Source organism: Heptranchias perlo, chromosome 14, assembly GCF_035084215.1.
Source record: "Heptranchias perlo isolate sHepPer1 chromosome 14, sHepPer1.hap1, whole genome shotgun sequence".
Classification (NCBI taxonomy): Eukaryota; Metazoa; Chordata; class Chondrichthyes; order Hexanchiformes; family Hexanchidae; genus Heptranchias; species Heptranchias perlo.
Genome location: NC_090338.1, coordinates 16044898 through 16065866, shown reverse-complemented (window position 1 = coordinate 16065866; position 20969 = coordinate 16044898). Strand labels below are relative to the sequence as shown.

At 43.3% G+C, this 20969-nt stretch overlaps 1 protein-coding gene across 4 annotated transcripts in view; it reads right to left on the bottom strand.

Annotated features, from left to right (window-relative positions):
* The window catches only part of LOC137332320 (prolyl 4-hydroxylase subunit alpha-2-like), a 116588-nt gene that overhangs the window by 76934 nt on the left and 18685 nt on the right, over window positions 1–20969 (bottom strand). For all 4 annotated transcript variants that reach the window (XM_067996062.1, XM_067996061.1, XM_067996064.1 and 1 more), the window contains exon 2: window positions 4536–4639. In XM_067996062.1, the coding sequence (XP_067852163.1) occupies window positions 4536–4617 (82 nt within the window). In that variant the 5' untranslated portion in view covers window positions 4618–4639. The remainder of the gene's footprint in view (window positions 1–4535; window positions 4640–20969) is intronic.

The following is a 20969-nucleotide window of genomic DNA, read 5'->3' as shown; positions in this document are numbered from 1 at the left end:
AGAGTTCAGCTTGACAATTTTCTGACCATTAAGATGAATGGAGAAATCATGGGAGGGCGCTCAGCTCCCCACCCAAATTCCCAATATGTGCTACTGCCGCGTGAAGCTCAGTATCTGGAGTGCTAAGTTGGACAACCTATCCCACCAGGTAAAAGTGCCTTGTATCTTGAACACTGATGCCAGAATAAAATGCCTGAAGGAGAGATTAACTGTGATCTTTTTAATGGACGAAATTTGACAGTGGAATCTTGTAGGAAATTGGTGAGGATTCCTAACATTCTTTAGAATGAGAGATTTTACAAATTAATGCTACTGCAAGATAATAAAGAAGAAAAGATCTAAGTTCAAAATCCTTTTCTGACTACCCACAGCTTTTGAAATGCACAACACAATGCAATGGGCCACTGTTTCCCTGGCAACATTGGTCTCACTAGAATTTTAAAAACTTCTAATCCTGGATTGAAGGGGCCTGAGCTGTCGTCAGAAACTATTCAATACCTGCCTCAGTAATGAAATAAAAGGTTCAGCTGAAAAATAACCACAGGTCTACAGCAAACTAGGATTTATTCCCATTATGTCTTAAGGCTTTAGAGAGGGTGCAGAAAAGATTTACTAGAATGGTTCCTGGGATGAGGGACTTCAGTTACGTGGATAGACTGAAAAAGCTGGGGTTGTTCTCCTTAGAGCAGAGAAGGTTGAGTGGAGATTTGATAGAAGTGTTCAAAATCATGAAGAGTTTAGATAAAGTAAATAAAGAGAAACTGTTCCCCTTGGCGGAAGGGTCGAGAACCGGAGGACACAGATTTGTGATTAGTTCTTTTGCCAAAGGCGACGTTGAGGAAAAACTTTTTTTTATAAACGCAGTGAGTAGTTATGATCTGGAATGCACTGCCTGAAAGGGTGGTGGAGGTGGACTTAATCGTGGCTTTCAAAAACGAACTGGATAAACACATGGAGAAAAAATTTGCAGGGCTACGGGGAAAGAGCGGGGGAATGGGACTAACTGCATTGCTCTTACAAAGGGCTGGCATGGGCTGGATGGGCCAAATGGCCTTCTTCCCTGCTGTAACCATTCTATGATTCTAAGTGGGACTGCAGAAATTTTGTTTGGATCCACAACCTAGCTTGACTAAAAATACCTCTCATTTAAAAAAAAATCTCCAGGTTTGTCGGATATGAGATAAAGAATGATCTATCCAAGAATCTGGACTGGTTTCAGTTATTTTCCCCCAAGGGATCTTTTCAACAAGTGGTGCTTTGGGATAGGTAAGAAATTAAATCAACCCACCAGAATATCATTGCATTCATCAGATTTTCACAATGCTAGAGAGGTCCCTGTTTTCAATTATCCCTGCGCCTGAATAGGTAGGCCCAACATGCACCCTATATTGGGCCTCGGGCTTTATTTAAGTGGGACCGGCGAGCTGCGGACACCTGATGGGAGTCGATATGCAGCTCGTGAGTGAAGAGGCTTTGAATTTCGGGCTGCTGCCTCGTCAGCAACGGCCCTCAGGTAGGTCTTTCAAGGGGAAGGAGGTGCGACCGGGACACCGGGGTGATCGGGAAACCCAGACGGGGTCAAGGTGGCGATTGGGAGGTGGTCGAGGCGCCAATTAGGAGGAGGGGTGATTGAAGTGGTGACAACGGCTCGTGGTTTTTAATGTGGGGGGTCAAGAAGAAGAGCACTCCCGCTCCTCCCAACTGTACATGAGGTAAGTATTTTCTACAAACTTACCTTTTTGGTGGCACCTTGCAACGGTCCCTTTAAGGACTGCCGGTTATGGCCGGATGTACACTTGGTTTTCCTGAACACAGCCAGTCCGGTGCCGACTGCATTCAGAGCAACCCAATTTTGCATGTACAAAAGGACCTAATGCCAGTTTCAGGCATGGGCCCTGGATGCCTTTTTTTTAAACCTATACCAATATAGTGGATGATGCATTTTCAGCTTGTAATAGGGGCATGGGTTGCTGCCTGCCATAATGCAGGCTTAGGCGCGTGCTTAGTGCCCAATAAACAGGCATGGCGCTATCGAATTTCTAGGCTGAGATCTCTAGTAACTACATATTGGCTATGGTTTGCTAGGAGTTGATCCTCTCAATGTACCTTGTCCCTCTTTCAACAAGCTGCAAGGCAATTTGGTAAGAGGAAGAGAACAGTTCCTTGCGTGAGTATTGAAAACTTTGTAAATGGCTCCCTTTGCACTATTTGTTTCCCCTTCGAAACTGCCTTCATCACCTCAAAAAAAACTCACTTTGCCTTCACAAAAAATAACCTGTCTTCATTTTCTAAAAGGTCCACAAGCAAGTCATCACTACCCACAATTGCCTGTTTTAATCCCTTCAGTCCAGCTTCTGTCGTGTTCACAACACTGAGCCCATTCTGCTTAAAGTCACCAATGACATACTGTGACTGTGAAGCTTTTATCCCTCCTTGACTTTTGCAAAGCCTTTGATGGCAGCTGACACCTCCATCCTCCACCACTACCTTTCCCGTGGTCCACTTCCATAGGACTGCCCTAGCGTGGTTCCACTTCTACTTGTCGCAATGCATCCAGCACATTTGTAGTGAAGGTTTCTCCTCCCACCCTCTCATGGTTGCTCGCAGAATACTCCAAAATTCCATCATTGGTCCCCTTCCTTTAAATGTTGCTCCTCAGTGACATGATTTGTTAGGCACTGGGTCAGTTTTCACATGTATGCTGACAACTCTTCGTCTACCTCTCCACCAGTATCCTCCACTCCTTGGCATCAAGTCAAGAACGAGACAGAATTTCCTTCCAAATGACCAAAGCCATCTTATTCAGCTCTCCCCGAAAACTCTGTACCCTTGCCCACAATACCATCTCCCTCCCTGCTGTTCAGTCAGGCTGAACCAGACGACGCACAACCTCAATGCATTGTTCAATTTGGAGGCAAGTTTCAACCCCCAATCCTAATCACAATCTCTTAACTTCCACCTCTGCAGCATTGCCCAGCTCTGCACCTACTTCATCTTCTCCCATCACTGAAACCCTCATCCATGCTTTCATTATCTCCGATAGTTAAAAGGCACATGTGTTCATTAATGTGTCCTCCACCACAGCTGGAGGTGGCAGTAACTCACTAATTTTATTGGCTGGAAAATAAGAGCATTGACAAATGGACAAATATGATTCACTTTTTGTTGTTACCAGTTACTCTTTCATGAAGGAGATCTGGAAATAAACATAACTGCCTAGATAATGAAAGTTCTGGCAGACAGCTTCAACTCGGTTAGCAGAACAAAATGCCTTCAAAAGGATTATTCCTCAGATTCTGAAAGCAATTAAAAAAACTTCCAAGTCCTCACATTTAACAATCTTGTTTTTGGACTTTTCTTGGCAAACGGCCTCCCTGAAGAGATTCTGGTCATCATTTCAGAACTGCTGTACTAAGCAGTAATTGGGGAGGGAGAGGGGGGGGGGGGTGGGGGGGGGGGGAAGAGAAAGAATTAGTCTCTGCTTTCTCTAACAAAGTGGCCAAAAGGGCAACTCAAACAAGATCGACAGGTCTGTGCGAGGTCAATACCGTTATCACTGCACGCTATTTTAGAACTTGGCACAGTACCCATTAGTCTCATTGCAGTCGGAAAAACAGCAGAGCAACTTCACATTACTCATGATGCAACACTCTATAGAGCCTAATGTTACCAGCAGAAGAGAGAGAGATACAGAGGCAGAGGAAAATTGGACCCTATTTTGCCCATTTTATGGGCATAATATGGGGCAATAATGACTAATTTCATGGGGTTATATCCCACACAAGGGCGCCAGAAATAGGTTCGTGCCATATTAACTAGGGCGATATTCCGGTGTCCCTGGTGGCCACCTTAAACAGGCATTCAGCCCCTTGCATATGCTACTGAGAAGCCTAATGCCTGTTTTTGGACCCTGCTTTGAAATTGGTTAAAAACTAGGGAGAACTTGGGCTGTGCAAGCTCCAATTAGTTTTTCAGGCTCTAAAAAGGCCTAACCGGCGATCCTTAAAGGGACTGGTAGAGACCATTGAAGACAAGGTAAGTACACTTTGAGTGCTCAGCCTGGTTCCACAGTAAAACTACAGGCCGCTACCGACCCACACTTGACCCCCCCCCCCCCCCCACCTCCCATTTTCCTCCCAGGACCTACATGAGAGCGCCAGATTGGAGCCCACAGCACATCGGTTTCATGGTAAAGCCCGAGGAACAAATTAGAGAGATCCTCTCGAGAACACCTGGCAGGGATTCCAAAACCCAGAACACTTCTCTTTAAATCAGCAGAAGAGAAGGCCAAAGGTAGGTACTTCACCTAGAGGAGTCTATAACCATCAACAAAAATAAGCCAACTAAAACAATGAGTTGTAATTAAGACTGGCAAGGGTCCAGTATTGATACATCTTACCATTGAGGCTTATTGCTTCCACCATTCCTGGTTTGAGTCCGCATCAGAAGAGGCTCCAGAAATTAGCCACAGTATCATGGGTTATGAATAGTTTTCTGTTTTACTCCAAAAAGATAAACATTCCAACAAGTCTTACCTATGGATGTGAAGAATTCAGCCTGTGTTTCCTGGACATAGCACCAGTTTGCCAACAGAAGAAAGAGAGCCCAGTGCTTCATGTTCAAGGAGTATGGAAGAGACCTAAAGAATTAAAACACAGCATCATTAGGCAATTGCCATTAAACTCGGCAAATACCCAGATATCTACATGTAGATCGAAGTGACACTTTTAAAATCAGATGATGGGGCAAGCCTGGTAGTTCTGGCAACAAAATGGTGTGCTTCCAACTGGAAGGGCATGGGTTCCAGATCCAGAACTATTAGCAGTAGCATTCTGGTCTGGAGGTAGTCAGTTTTTTTTTGGAAATACCCCAGGCTGTTTCAATAAGCAAACATTCTCCTCGCTAATATTTATCCCTCAGCCAAAAACACTAAGAGATTATCTGGTCATTATCGCATTGCTGTTTGTGGGACCTTGCTGAGCGCAAATTGGCTGCCAACAGGATTAGGCCATTCAGCCCCTCGAGCCTGCTCCGCCAGTCAATAAGATCATGGCTGATCTTCTACCTCAATTCCAATTTCCCATCTTATCCCCATATCCCTTGGTTCCTTAATCTATCGACCGAAGTTTTGAATATACTGAATGGCTGAGCATCCGCAGCCCTCTGGGGTAGAGAATTCCAAAGATTCATAACTCAGTGAAGAAATTCCTCCTCATCTCAGTCTTAAATGGCTGACCTCTTATCTTGAGATTATGACCCCTAGTTCTAGACTCCAACCAGGGGAAACAGCCTCTCAGCATCTACCCTGTCAAGCCCTCTAAAAAAATTCTATACATTTCAATGAGATCACCTCACATTCTTCTAAACTCCAGAGAATATAGGCCCATTCTATTCAATCTCTCCTCATAGGACAATCCTCTCATCCCAGGAACATATCAAGTGAACCTTCATTCCACCCTCTCTAAGACCAGAGATGAGATGCTTTAGTTGGTTGTGGTAGTAGATGGGACCAGACTAAGAGTACAAGAAAGTCTAAGGTAGGTTTACAGTGCATGTGTGTAAACGCACAAAGCGTAGTAAACAAGGTTGGAGAGCTGCAGGTACAAATAGCCTTGTGGGAATATGATGTGACAATAACAGAGACCTGGCTCAAAAAAGGGCAGGATTGGGTACTAAATATTCCTGGATACATGGTGTTCAGGAAAGATAGGGAAAGAAAGAAAGGAGGAGGGGTGGTATTGATTAAGGAGAATATTGCAGTGTTGGAGGGATAGATTCTGTCCTTGACCCCTCCAGGACATCCTATTTGGTTAAACTTAAACAACAGAAGTGCCATTACACTACTGGATGTATTCTATAGGCCACCAACTAGTGGGAAGAAGATAGAAGAGCAAATTTGCAGGGAAATTACAGAGAGGTGCAAAGGCCATAGAGTGTGATAAGGGGGAACTTCAACTGCCATAATATAGACTGGGATAGTAATAACATAAGGGGCAAAGAGGAGGAGGAACTTTTGAAGTGTGTTCAGGAGAACTTTCTTGACCAGTATGTTTCTGGCCCAACGAGGAAGGAGGTATTGCTGGATTTGGTTCTAGGGAATAAGGTGGGCCAAGTGGAGCAAGTGTCAGTGGGGGAACATTTAGGGAACAGCGATCATAGCATCATAAGGTTTAGAATAGCTATGGAAATGGACATGGGCCCCTCTAAAGTAAAAATACTCAATTGGAGGGCCGATTTCAGTGGAATGAGAACAGATCTGGCCCGGGTAAATTGGAATCAAAGACTGGCAGGCAAAACTGTAATTGAACAATGGGCTTCCTTTAGAGAGGAGATGGTTCAGGTACACTCTAGGTACATTCCCACTTGGGAGAAAGGTAGGGCAACTAAAGCGAGAGCTCCCTGGATGACAAAAGAGATAGAGAGTAAGATGAAGCAGAAAAAAACGGCGTATGATAGATGTCAGGTTGAGAACTAGGCTGAATATAGAAAGTTCAGAGCAGAAGTGAAAAAGGAAATAAGAGGGGCAAAGAGAGGAGTATGAGAATAGACTGGTAGCAAACATAAAAAGGGAATCCAAAAGCCTTATAGGCATGTAAACAGTAAACAGGTAGTAAGAGGAGGGGTAGGGCCAATCAGGGACCAAAAAGGAGATCTACTCATGGAGGCAGAGGGAATGGCTGAGGTACTAAATGAGTACTTTGCACTTGTATGTACCAAGGGAGAAGATGCTGCCAGAGTCTCAGTAAATGAAGATGTAGTTGAGATCTGGATGGGCTAAAAATTGATAGAGGAGGTACTAGAAAGGCTAACAGTACTTAAAGCAGCTAAGTCACTGGTCTGGATGGGATGCATCCTAGGTTGCTGAGGGAAGTAAGGGTGGAAATTGCGGAGTCATAATCTTCCAAACATCCTTAGGTACGGGGGCGGTGTCAGAGGACTGGAGAATTGCAAATGTTACACCCTTGTTCAAAAAAAGGGTGTAAGGTTAAACCCAGCAACTATAGGCCAGTCAGTTTAACCTCAGTAGTGGGGAAACTTTTAAAAACAATAATCTGGAACAGAATTAACAGTCACTTGGACAAGTGTGCATTGATTAGGGAAAGCTGGCATGGATTTGTTAAAGGCAAATCGTGTTGCCTTATAGACAGGCTGGTAAAATGAGCAGACACGTGGCAGATGAAATTTAATGCAGGAAAGTGTGAAGTGATACATTTTAGTAGGAAGAACGAGGAGAGGCAATATAAACTAGAGGGCACAATTCTAAGAGGGGTACAGAGACACCTGGTATATGTGCACAAATTGTTGAAGGTGGCAGGGCAGGTTGAGAAAGCGGTTAAAAAAGCATACGGGATCCTGGGCATTATAAATAGAGGCATGGAGTACAAAAGCAAGGAAATCAGGATGAACCTTTATAAAACACTGGTTCGGCCACAACTGGAGTTCTGGGTACTGCACTTTACGAAAGATGTGAAGGCCTTAGAGACGGTGCAGAAAATATTTACTAGAATGAATACAGGGATGAGGGACTTCAGTTAAGTGGATTGAATGGAGAAGCGGATTGTTCTCCTTGGAGCAGAGAAGATTGAGAGGACATTTGATAGAGGTATTTAAAATCATGAAGGGTCTAGACAGAATAGATAGAGAGAAAATGATCCCATTGACGGAAGGGTCAAGAACCAGAGGACATAGATTTAAGTTGATTGGCAAACGAACCAAAGGTGACGTGAGGAAAAACTTTTTTTTACCCGAGTGGTAACGATCTGGAATGCACTGCCTGAGGAAGTGGTGGAGGCACATTCAATTGTAGCTTTCAAAAGGGAACTGGATAAGTACTTGAAAGGAAAAAATTTGCAGGGCTACGGGGATAGGGCGAGGGAGTGGGAGAGGGAGCTGGATTGCTCTTGCATAGAGCCGGCATGGACTCGATGGACCGAATGGCCTCCTTCAATGCTGTAACCTTTCTATCATTCTATGAGCTCACAGATATTGAGAGTCTTTCATAAGACCACAGTCAAAGTCGAGATCTGATACAGTATTCAAAATTATAAAAAGGGTTTTGATAAGGGAAATAGGGAAAAACCATACCATCCATGGATCGATGACTCAGTAACTAGAGAGCATAAATTTAAGATCATTAACAAAACATTCAATTAGATAATGGCTGATCTGTATCTTAACTCCATTTACCCACCTTGGTTCCATATCTTTAATACCCTTATCGAACAAAAATCTATCAATCTCACTTTTGAAATATTCCATTGACCTACCCTCAGTGGCTTTTTGGGGGAAAAGAGTTCCAGATTTCCACTACCCTTTGTATGAAGAAGTACTTCCTGACATCCCCCTTGAACAGCCTAGCTCTAATTTTAAGGTTATGCCCCCTTGTTCTGGATTCACACGCCAGAGGAAATAATTTCTCCCTCTCGACTCTATCAAGTCCTTTAATCATCTTAAACACCTCAATTAGATCACCCCATAATCTTCGACACTCAAGGGAATACAAGCCTAGTCTATGCAACTGGTCCTCATAATTTAATCCATTTAACCCTGGTATCATTTTGGTGAATCTGCGCTGCACCCCCTCCCAGGCCAATATATCCTTCCCGAGGTGCGGTGTATGAACTGAAAGCAGAAATCCAGAATCTAACAAATATTTTATATTGCTTCTGCTGGCTTTGCATGGAGCTGCTTAAAATGGGAAATATGTTAGTTAAAGATCCTGTGCCCAAAAATGTGCTGAAAGTATTTCTCCTGCTTAAATGTTTTTGAATAAGTCGCTTGGAATCCACCAGTGTAGTTAACCATCTGCTGAAGCTTTTTTTGGGGGGGGGGGGGGCTGAACAGATAATTCAGTTGGCACTCTATTTCTTCTTTGCTCAAATTTTCCCCCCTTTTCCAAGGTTTCCATCAGCCCTCCAGTAACTTGTTCAAGTGGCCATTCCTCATACATAAGCTATACAGTGAGTGTTGCCACAGTGAGGTAGGCTCGACAGTCGAGCCCAATCCTATTCTTGCCTAATAAAAACAAACGTGCACTTTCCAGTCAGAGTCACTAGACAATCCTCCAAAAGGTGGGAACGATAGCTGATTCCTCCATCTGTAACCCAATCACACGGAGGTAAATTGCAGTGCTCCTCAGCACAGACCATGGATCAAACCTTGGAGCTTCCAATTCTGTAAGGCTCAGTATTATAGCAGGTGGTGTATTTAAAAAAAAGACTTGCATTTAAATAGTGCCTTTCATGACCTCAAGACATCCCAAAACACTTTACAGCCAATGAAGCACTTCTGAAGTGTAGTCACTGTTGTAATGTAAGAAACACAGCAGCTAATTTACACACAGCAAGGTCCCACAAACAGCAATGAAAAAATGACCAGATAATCTGTTCTAGTGATGTTGGTTGAGGATATAGATATTGGCCAGGACACTAGAGAGAATTCCCCTGCTCTTCTTCGAAATATTGCCTTCGAATCTTTCACATCTAACCGAGAGGGTAGACGAGGCCACGGTTTAACGTCTCATCCAAAAGACGGTACCTCCATCAGTGCAGCACTCTCTCAGTACTGCACTGGAGTGTCAGCTGAGATATTGGACTCAAGTCTCTGGAGTGGGACTTGAACCCACAACCTTAGTCACTGAGCCAGCAGCAAAGTCTGGGTTTATGAAAGGGAAATCATGCTTAACAAATCTACTGGAGTTTTTTTGAGGAGATAACTACTAGGATAGATAGGGGAGAACCAGTGGATGTTATGGATTTAGATTTTCAGAAGGCTTTTGATAAGGTCCCACATAAGAGGTTAGTGCATAAAATTAAAGCAAATGGGATTGGGGGGAATATACTGACATGGATTGAGAATTGGTTGACAGACAGGAAACAGACAGTAGGAATAAACAGTTCTTTTTCCAGGTGGCAGGCAGTGACTAGTGGGGTACCGCAGGGATCAATGACTGGGCCCCAGCTATTCACAATACATACATCAATGATTTGGATGAGGGAACTAAATGTAACATTTCCAAGTTTGCAGACGGCACAAAGCTGGGGTGAAATGTGAGCTGTGAGGAGGATGCAAAGAGGTTCCAATGTGATTTAGACAAGTTGGGTGAGTGGGCAAGAGCATGGCAAATGCAGTATAACGTGGATAAATGTGAGGTTATCCACTTTGGTTGTAAAAACAGAAAGACAGATTATCTGAATGGTGATAGATTGGGAAAAGGGGAGGTGCAACGAGGCCTGGGTGTCCTTGTACACCAGTTGCTGAAAGCGAGCAGTCAGGTGCAGCAAGCAGTTAGGAAGGCGAATGGTATGTTGGCTTTCATTGCAAGAGGATTTGAGTACAGGAGCAGGGATGTCTTACTGCAGTTTTACAGGGCCTTGGTGAGACCACATCTGGAGTCTTGTGTGCAGTTTTGGTCTCCTTATCTGAGGAAGGATGTCCTTGCCATGGAGGGAGTGCAACAAAGGTTTACCAGACTGATTCCTGGGATGGCATGGCTGACTTATGAGGAGAGATTGGGTCGACTAGAGTTTAGAAGAATGAGAGGTGATCTCATTGAAACATATAAAATTCTAACAGGACTAGACAGACTAGATGCAGGGAGGATGTTCCCGATGGCTGGGGAGTCCAGAACCAGGGGTCAGTCTCAGGATATGGGGTATGCCATTTAGAACCGAGATGAGGAGAAATTTCTTCAATCAGAGGGTGGTGAACCTGTGGAATTCTCTACCACAGAAGGCAGTGGAGGCCAAGTCATTAGATGTATTCGAGAAGGAGATAGATATATTTCTTAATGCTAAAGGGATCAAGGGATATGGGGAAAAAGCAGGAACAGGGTGCTGAGTTAGACGATCAGCCATGATCATTTTGAATGGCGGAGCAGGCCTGAAGGGCCGAATGGCCTACTCTTGCTCCTATTTTCTATGTTATAAAGTCCGTTGCTGTATTTGAGAGTAGTTTTTTTTGGCCAGACTTTAACATTTTTTTTTAAGTTCAGGGAACAGACACCACTGTGATTAATAGTATTGTGCAACACTAAGAATTATTTATGGCTCCAATGAGAGACAGTGAAAACTGACATTCCAAAAGTCAGTGTTAGAAAAACAGCAATAGGTTTCCCACTGATTTTTGGCACCTATCATCTAATGGATGAGCACAACTAAAACATGTTATTTAAGAAAAAATCAATGAGGAACAAAGTAGCTTAAATGTTTAAAACAACACACACAATTTATAAATGGTGGTTCTCACATATTCTTTGGAATTCTCTACCCCAGAGGGCTGTGGATGCTCAGTCGTTGTGTCTATTCAAGACTGGGATCGTTGGATATTTGGACACTAAGGGATTTGGGGATAGGGCAGGAAAGTGGAGTTGAGGTAGAAGTTCAGTCATTGGGAAAATGCTAGAATCCATCATTAAGGAAGTAGTAGCAGGATATTTGGAGACTCATAATACAATCAAGGAGAGTCAACATGGTTTTATGAAGGGAAAATCAAGTCTGACAAATTTATTAAAGTTTTTTGAGGAAGTAATGGGCAGGGTGGATAAAGGGGAACCAATGGATGCAGTATATTTGGATTTCCAAAAGACATTTGATAAGGTGCCACATAAAAGATTACTGCACAGATAAGAGCCCATGGTGTTGGGGGTAATATACTGGCATGGATAGAGGATTGGCTAACTAATAGAAAACAAAGAGTCGGGATAAAAGGGTCTTTTTCAGAATGGCAATCTGTAACTAGTGGGGTGCCGCAGGGATCAGTGCTGGGGCCTCAACTATTTACAATATATATCAATGACTTGGATGAAGGAACAGAGTGCCTTGTGGCCAAATATGCTGATGATACAAAGATAGGTGGAAAAGCAAGTTACGATGAGGACGCAAAGTGAGTGCAAAGGGATATTGACAGGTTAAGCGAATGGGCAAAAATTTGGCAGATGGAATATAATGTGGGAAAATGTGATGTCATCCACGTTGGGAGGAAAAATAAAAAAGCAAAATATTATTTGAATGGAGAAATACTACAAAATTCTGCGGTACAGAGTGATCTGGGTGTCCTTATACATGAAACACAAAAAGTCAACATACAGGTGCAGCAGGTAATCCTGAAGGCAAATGAAATATTGGCCTTTATTTCTAGGGGGATGGAGTATAAAAGCAGGGAAGTCATGCTACAACTGTACAGGGTGCTGGTGAGACCATACCTGGAGTACTGCGTACAGTTCTGGTGCTCTTATTTAAGGAAGGACATACTTGCATTGGAGGCAGTTCAGAGAAGGTTCACTAGGTTGATTCCGGGTATGGAAGGGTTGTCTTATGAGGAAAGATTGAACTGGTTGGGTCTATACTCATTGAAGAATGAGCGGAGATCTTATTGAAACATACAAGATTCTGAGGGGACTCGATAGGGTAGATGCTGAGAGGATGTTACCACTCATGGGGGAAATCTAAAACTAGGGAGCATAGTCTCAGAATAAGGGGTCACCCCTTTAAGATGGAAATGAGGAGGAATTTCTTCTCCCAGAGGGTCATGAATCTTTGGAATTCTTTATCCCAAAAAGCTGTGGAGGCTGAGTCATTGAATACATTCAAGGCTGAGTTAGACAAATTTTTGATTAGCATGGGAGTCAAAGGATATGGGGAAAGGCGGGAAAGTGGAGTTGAGGTAAAAATCAGATCAGCCATGATCTCATTAAATGGCAGAGCAGGCTCAAGGAGCCATACAGCTTACTCTTGCTTCTATTTCTTATGAAGAGATATATTTATCGCGGAAAGTAAAGGGCACATTAATTGGTCCCATGCTCCCAATAGGGAGCTGATATCTAAAGGCAGTGTGGGTTGGACAATCAGTGCTGCAGTGTTTAGTCCTATCTCTAACCTATGCTCCCTTCGGAGGTGGATCTGCACTGGGAGCACAGGATCAGAGAATTTACCTTTAGATGTAAATGTAAGGCGTCATTCCCCAAATTCTAATTTTTTTTGCTAAAATTAGGAAAGGGGAGGAAAATATAGACTCCATCTCAGCAGCACATTGTAAGTTCTCTGCTACATTTACAAAGCCTGCTATTGACATCTAGTGGTGGAGAACCAGCAGTGCAGAATTTTCTCCATCCAGATGCCTTTGTGATTGCATTTTTGACAAATGAGAGAGTCCTAAGGCAATGCTAGTTTTAGAATCCCAGCTGTAACATTGACTAGAGCTAAACACCACATCGGTATTGGCAAACCACAATGAGACTTGGGCCACAACCATTGCCACATATCACTACCTCGCATCTCAACATATAAACAGGGATGGTGTTAACTGCTCAGGCTCCAAACAGATTATGAAACAATGAAAACCACATATCCAATTAAACCCTTTCAGCGCTAAGTTTAGAGTTTTCAAACCACACACAATGTCGCTTTACGAACCAGATTATAGCTAGAGTAGAAGTCTGAATTTAGTCCTTTTCAGCCTCATGATTATAGTGCTGGTAGGAAGAGGGTGGGGTACTATCTTTTATGTCCAAATAAACATTCAAATTGGTGGGAATAACTAATTGCTTTTCTTTCTAAATCCTCTAGGACTTTCTCATCAAAGAACCCCACCAGCGAAAAAAAGTTAGCTGTTTTTAATACAACGGTTCAGTCTCTTCCTTTCGGATGTTTCTCTCTCTGTCTTTTGTTCTGGCCGTTTGTGTATTCGGTGGTCCTGTAGGTAACATCTCTCTGTCTGAACACTTTGATTGCCTTGACAACGGGCAGTTGGAAAGATTATCCGTAATCACCAGGTATTGTTCTCTGACTATAAATGCGGTAACCTTCCATGGAATCCGAATCCCACACTCACCTGACGAAGGAGAAAGCCTCCGAAAGCTTGTGATTTTCAAATAAAACAGTTGGACTATAACCTGGTGTTGTAAGATTCCTTACATTCATCAAAGAATAACAAGGAATACAAGAGAAGTGTAACTGCAACAATGTGCTTACTCCCATCAGGAGACCTTCCAGTGTTCAATTAACAATATGCAAGTATCACACATATCACTGCACCACCCCCCACACACCTCAGAATTACAAGGTGAGAACAATCATCTCTAAAAAGGAGCCTGGTTAACAAGTGCAAAGAACATTAAGTAAAGAAATTCAGCAACTACGTCTTAAAGCAACGGGATAAAACAAATAACTATAGCACTCTCTTGGTATTAAGCAGGAAAGATGGGTTATGTCAACACTAGAACCATTATGAAAACCACTACACTCATCTATAATTCCAAGTGATATGGATGTTTCTTTGGCCTTTGTGGATACCTTTGATAGGATTGACAATGGGTGAGCTGGGATTAATAACACGAGCGGTAGAAGGTAACTTCTTTAGGTTCGGTTTCAACACTGTCAGGGTTCACAACTTTCTCCGGAGATGGTCTTGGGGGAGTTCACACCAGAATTTGGAGTATGAACAATGATCTGGGAGGTGGTTAGTTCGCCACACATGAGCAGTAGCAGCTACTTCCTTAGATGGAATAGGCATTGGTGGTAGGTCACGCACATCATCATCATCATTTGGTATATTAAGGACAGTCAATCGATACAGGTCTCGTAATTGATTCTCACAACACCTCCACAACAGAATCACCCACCAAAACTAAAATGATAACAGCTCCAATCTTCTGTTCAGTAACACCAACACTCTATTTTCTCACATTCCCACTGAAATCAAGACATAATGCTTTTTCTCCCACGCGATCTTGCTTCAAAGTTGCCGACCCAGCATTATGAAATTTCCTTCTCAACACTCAAGTTTCCAAGTCAAGTCCAGTCTAAGTCCTTCTGCGCTGTATGATTCTATAGCAGGGGAAATGAGACTAATTGGATAGCTTTTTCAAAGAGCCGGCGCGGATACGATGGGGGGAAAATTGGATGAGGGTCCGTTCTGGGCGATGGTAGTGCCCGCGCCCGACGGACCTGGGCAGGCAAGACGCAAGTTTGGACCAAAGGGAGCACTCTTACCTGCAATCGACGTTCCTTTCCAGGCCTTGCATGTGGAATCAATGCAATTTGCACTTTCAACCACCAGATGGAGCGCAATCTCTTGAAGGGAGGATGTTTCTTAGAAATCTCTTAAGGTAGCTGGTACCTGTTATTTGCTGAAAATAACAGTCTGCATAGAGTCCGAACAGCGATCAGACATCGCACACGATCCCATCCCTATGTTTATACACAGATGTGTTATGTTAAAACATTGAATAAAGGTTGCGCACTACTAAATCCCACATCCTCCAATGTGCACGCCAGACCTCACCAATGTGCCGATCAGAGTAGGTACCAGGCCTGCGAGAGTGCATGCACCAAGGTTCTCTGCTAATGCACTGGAGACTTTGGGTGCAAGAGGTGAACAGAAGGAGGGACATCCTATATCCGCATTGGGGGGAAAGAAGCCCTCCAGACATACACTTAAAAGGCAGTGGGAGGCAGCAGGGGGGGGGGGGGGGGGGGGGATGAAGTCAATGCCAGGTGCACAGCATCATGAACATGGATGCAGTGCAGGAAGAAGTTCAATGCTTTGACATGAGTGGTCAAGGTGAGTGAGGTCAACTGTCAAGTGGCATCTCCTACCAAATGCACCACACACTACACCCTCCATACCAATAAACTCTTTCCATCAATATGCAACTCTTCCAATCAAATGCTTCCTCTCACCCTTACACATTATCACTGTTTCAAGCCGCCCACCCACAACTCACAGGCCACACACACTGGCAGCTATTCAACCATGACAGGCACATCACCCAGGCACAAGTCCCGCTTTCTTGCAGGAGAAGGTGGCGCATTTCAGGAGACAGCAAGTGGCAGTGGCATTTAGCCCCTCGAGCCTGTTCCACCATTCAATGAGATCATGGTGGACCTGTGACCTAACACCATATTCCTGTCTTAGCCCCATATCCCTCAATACCCTCGGTTCACAGAAATCTATCAATTTCAGATTTAACATTCACAAGTGAGCTAGCATCAACTGCTGTCTGCAGAAAAGCGTTCCAAACGTCTCCCACCCTTTGTGTGTAGAAGCATTTCCTAACTTCACTCCCGCACGTCCTGGCTCTAAATGTTAGGCTGTTTCCCCGTGTCCTAGTATTGAATTCTAGGAGACCTCCCAAAACAGTTACAAATGTCTCAGCAGCCAGAGGCAATAATCCAGCCACTAACCTGTAAATCCTGCATGGTCCCTTTAAATAGCGCTGGTGGCGGGGGGGGGGGGGGGGGTGGGGGTCCTCCAGGCACTCCAAGACACGCTCAGATGGTTGGGGTTAAGAATGTGCATTGAATTGAGCGTTAGATACCATTTTGGGACTTATCACTTTAAATCAGCGTTGCACACTGATTGAAGCCATTTCCTCCCTACTTTATACGATTCCAGCGTTTGTTATCTGCGCCTGCGCTAACTCCTATACCAAGATGGCGTCGGCCACACGTCACGCAGGAAACGTGCGTGAGCATCCAAGACGCCATCTTGGATGTCGGAGAGGCCGTGTAGCGCGGAAACAACGGGCGCTACATGACCCAATTTAGCGCCAGAGTCGAATCTGTGCTATATGATTCTGTGTGTAAAAATAACAAAACGACTTTGTAACCTCCTTCCAGTGAATAACTCAGCAGATGCGAGGTGTCATACGATAACGCAAAAGAAATACTGCTAATTCCTGATGTGTGGCGCCAGGATCTTGTGACACCTTCTTTAGGGAAGTTTTGAACGTGCGTACAACCCGCTCAATTTCCCCATTTGACCACAAGTGTCCAGATGGAGAAGTAATCTCTAATTGCAAGTAAGCCTGGGAAAGATCCAACTTAGAAAATTGTTGGCCACCACCAAGAGTAGCAAACAACTCTTCAGCCCTGAGCAGAGGACATTAATCAACATCCAAACTATTCGATAGTCACCACAAATTCTTATACCACTGTCAGGTTTTACTACAGGCAGAGTCAGGCTTGCCCAACCGCTGTGGTCGATATTCTTAATTATGCCCCCGTGTTCCATGAAATCTAATTCCACTGATAAGCCTTTCCTTTAGAGCATAGGTTCCCACACTGAGCGTAACAAATTCGGCTTCAACCCCTCCTTCACATTAAGTACCACCTGGACATCCTTTGCTGTAGCAAGTTTCAGACTGAATAAGGAGTTGTACATCCACCGGTCTTTGAGAGGTGATCATCTTAGTATTGGCCCAGTTTAACTTCAGGCTATGAAACCAATCTCGACCCATCAATGTAGTTTGCCCTTAACTACAATTACTGACAATCGATTCGACTGATTTTCATATCTTACTTGGATGCTTATTTTCCCATGGACTGGCAATGGGTGTCCAGAATAACGTTTCAGTAAAATGTTTTTTTTAAAAAAAGGGCAATTTTCCCAAATTTTTCCTCATATACTTTTGATGACATAATAGTTATCGCAGCCCCAGTGTCCAATTCAACTTCACATTTAATACCTTCTATCCAGATGGGATGTACAATTTCACGTTGCTCCTTTTCCATTATGGAATATACATGAAGACGCGACTCTACTTCATCCATCTCACCTTGTGATAGAGTTTCTTTCTCAGGTGCCTCGTTGGTATCGATATAATGGGATTTTTGTCTTTTCTTCTGTTGATTCCTCACAGTGCTGTGGTATGACATGGGGTCCTACATTCTTCTAATTTCTGACAAAAACATCAGTCTGAATGATTATTTTTTTCCACACCTCCAACATGGCTGAGTGACTTTGTTCACTCTGAGCTGTTGGACACTGTGACCTGTAACTTGCTAGCTTGCCTGGTTGCAGCCTCCATCCCAAGTGCTATTTTGAGAGCTCTGACAGATGGGAGTCTATCTTCACCCTACAGTTTCCTTTGTATCGACATTTCCTTCTAACCACAGGCACTCTTACTGCATCGTCGAGATACCCACCAAAGTCACATGTTTCAGACAGTTTCCTCAGTTTTGCCATAAACCGAGAAACATGTTCAGCGTCTCTGCCTCCTCTGGTTAAACATGAACTGTTCCGTAATAACGAGCGGCTTCGTGCTCAGACGTTCTTTGACCACTTGGACCAGGAGTGATCAATTTCTTAATCAATGTATATTTTGCAGATAATGAGCAACACTCCTCTCTTTTTGACGTCTGTTGCAAGCTCATTTGCCGCAAAATAAAAATTAAGTCTTTCTACACACTCACTCCAGCTCGACCCCATTTGGTACTCATCAATTTTTACAAGGAACGCCGACATGACAAAATAAAATTGAATGACGAGGTAGACCACAGCCTAAGTAACAAGGATGTCCGACAGTCAATCCTTTTTTCAATGCATTGTCATTTATTCTTATCGCCACTGTTACGTCCAAATAAACACTGAAATTGAAACTGACTGCTTTTATTTCCAGACCCTCTGGAACTTACCCGTTAAAAGGTAACAAAGGAATAAAAGAAAAACTGAGATGAAGACGCAAAACTCATCGCACATTAAAATGCTGAAAATAGCAAACGACAAGGTAAACTCAGGAACTGGCAATTAGGCTAACCAAACTTCAGTTTTAGCATCCTGATGATTGAGGAAGGAAAGTTGAACAGTTCTGAAACTGGCCTGGGATGGAAAATACAAGCACACAGAGGGCAGGCCTGGAAAATCAGACCCTGTATCTAGATAGCTATTTTACAGTCACGTCAAGAAAGCACCACAGCTTTCCTTATCCACATTATTGTGTTACATTATCACTGTTGAATTGGGATAGAAACATGTACCTTGAGGTCAACCTACAAAACTGACATTTTAATTTTCCAGTTCAGTAATTTCAGGTGGCACAGTGGGTTAGACATTGTCCTTTTATTTCTGGAATTTGGGTTATAAGCCAGCCCCAGCCAATTGAATTAAGGTCTTCTCTATCTATTGACTTTAAGAGCTCTATGTGAAATAAATTTGGGAGGTTTGAGTCCACTTTACGGTGGGCATGAGCTTTCCAAAACTCTGAAAGAATAATCAGTGTGGAAAGGTGAGAATACTCACAGAGGTAAAATTTCTGCTGGGTTTCCCCCGATAAACCTCGGAGAAACAGCGGGTGATAATTAGACCCCCCTCCACCGGATGAAAATTTTACCCCACTGTTACAATAGGAAGCGCCCTTCTGAGGTACACTGTTGGGACTGAGGTATATTGTTGGGAATTGGCATCAATACAGTTTTACTCTGTAACCATCACCAGAATATTAGAAACACTCAGCAGATCAGGCAGTATCGGAGTGGGCAGACAAGTTGATGCTTCGAGTTCGGATCCTTTGTCAAAACACTTAGTCCAAGCCTAAAAAGTCAACCCGTCTATTCTATCCACAGATGCTGTCCGACTTGCTGAGTGTTTGCAGAATTCTTGTTTTTTTCTTTTCGATTTCGAGCATCTGTAGTATTATGATCTATAAGTTTTACTCTGTAGCTGGCTGTGCTATATGTGATGTGGAGATGCCGGTGATGGACTGGGGTTGACAATTGTAAACAATTTTACAACACCAAGTTATAGTCCAGCAATTTTATTTTAAATTCACAAGCTTTCGGAGATTTTCTCCTTCCTCAGGCAAATGTTTCAAGATCTCCTATATGTGGCCTGGGAGTGATGTATCCTAACACTGTGTGATAAAAGAAGACAAAAAAGGAGGGGGAGATGAAGAGAAATGTTTTTACGTAGTGAGTTGTTATGATCTGGAATGCACTGCCTGAAAGGGTGATCGAAGGGGATTCAATAGTAACTTTCAAGAGGGAATTGGATAAATACTTGAAAAAGAAAAAAATTGTAGGGCTGTGGGGAAAGAGCAGGGGAGTGGGACTAATTGGATAGATCTTTCAAAGAGCCGGCAGACACGATGGGACAAATGGCCTCCTTTTGTGCTATATGATTCTATGTGTTCCACTCCCTGTCCTTCATCTTGTAGGGCACAAAATTGACCCTATTTTTGGCTTAATAGTTCCCCTTGAACTTCTTGCCATATATTGGCTATCTAAAAAGCAGACTAGAGATCAGGACTGCAGAGCTAAATTTACATCAGCGTCCTGTAATTTTACTCAGTATAGAATTACAGACAGATGTAATTCCAAGCATGTGGTAATTTATTTCTCATGATTGTTTTTAAACATACTTTGCTGTTGATAGCGTTTTGATTTGGCTTTTCTTTGTTTACCGTTCCATTGCCGCTGTGCTTACAGGAACCTGTTGAGTTTGAGAATTGATGGGACAACTGCCAGTGTGATTCGAATTGGATATAAATCTGGAGTTTTAATCTTAGCTTCTACAAACTTGAGTCATTCTGAAGAAACAAGCTTGAACTTTGTTAAGAGTGTGGCTCCAACAAGCTCGTGGCTGACACTATTTCTTGCAGTTGTGTAACGGAAGCTTGGGAGCTCGGCCAATTTTCCCACGAGAATACCAATTTTATTACATTTAGGATTTGATGACAGGCCATTTGCTCATCACCAATATAACTTTGCTCATCCTTAATATAACTCCCAGTGGCTGCCTGCTTATGTTGGAGGAATAAGCTGTGTACTTTTGAATTTGTCATGGTGCAGGAAAACAGAGTATTACATAGAATCAAAGAATGGTGGAGACCATTCGGCCCAACTGGTCTATGCTCCACATGATGCTCCTCCCACCCCTCTTCATCAAACCTATAAACATAACCTTCTATTCCTTTCTCCCTCATGTGCTTATCTTCGGGTACGGTAGCATAGTGGTTATGTTACTGGGCTAGTAATCCAGAGGCCTGGACTAAAATCCAGAGTCATGAGTTCAAATCCCGCCACGGCAGCTGGCGAATTTAAATTCAATTAATTAAATTTTTAAAAATCTGGAATTAAAATACTAGTATCAGTAATGATGGCCATGAAACTACCGGATTGTCGTAAAAACCCATCTGGTTCACTAATGTCCTTTAGGGAAGGAAGCCTGCCGCCCTTACCCGGTCTGGCCTA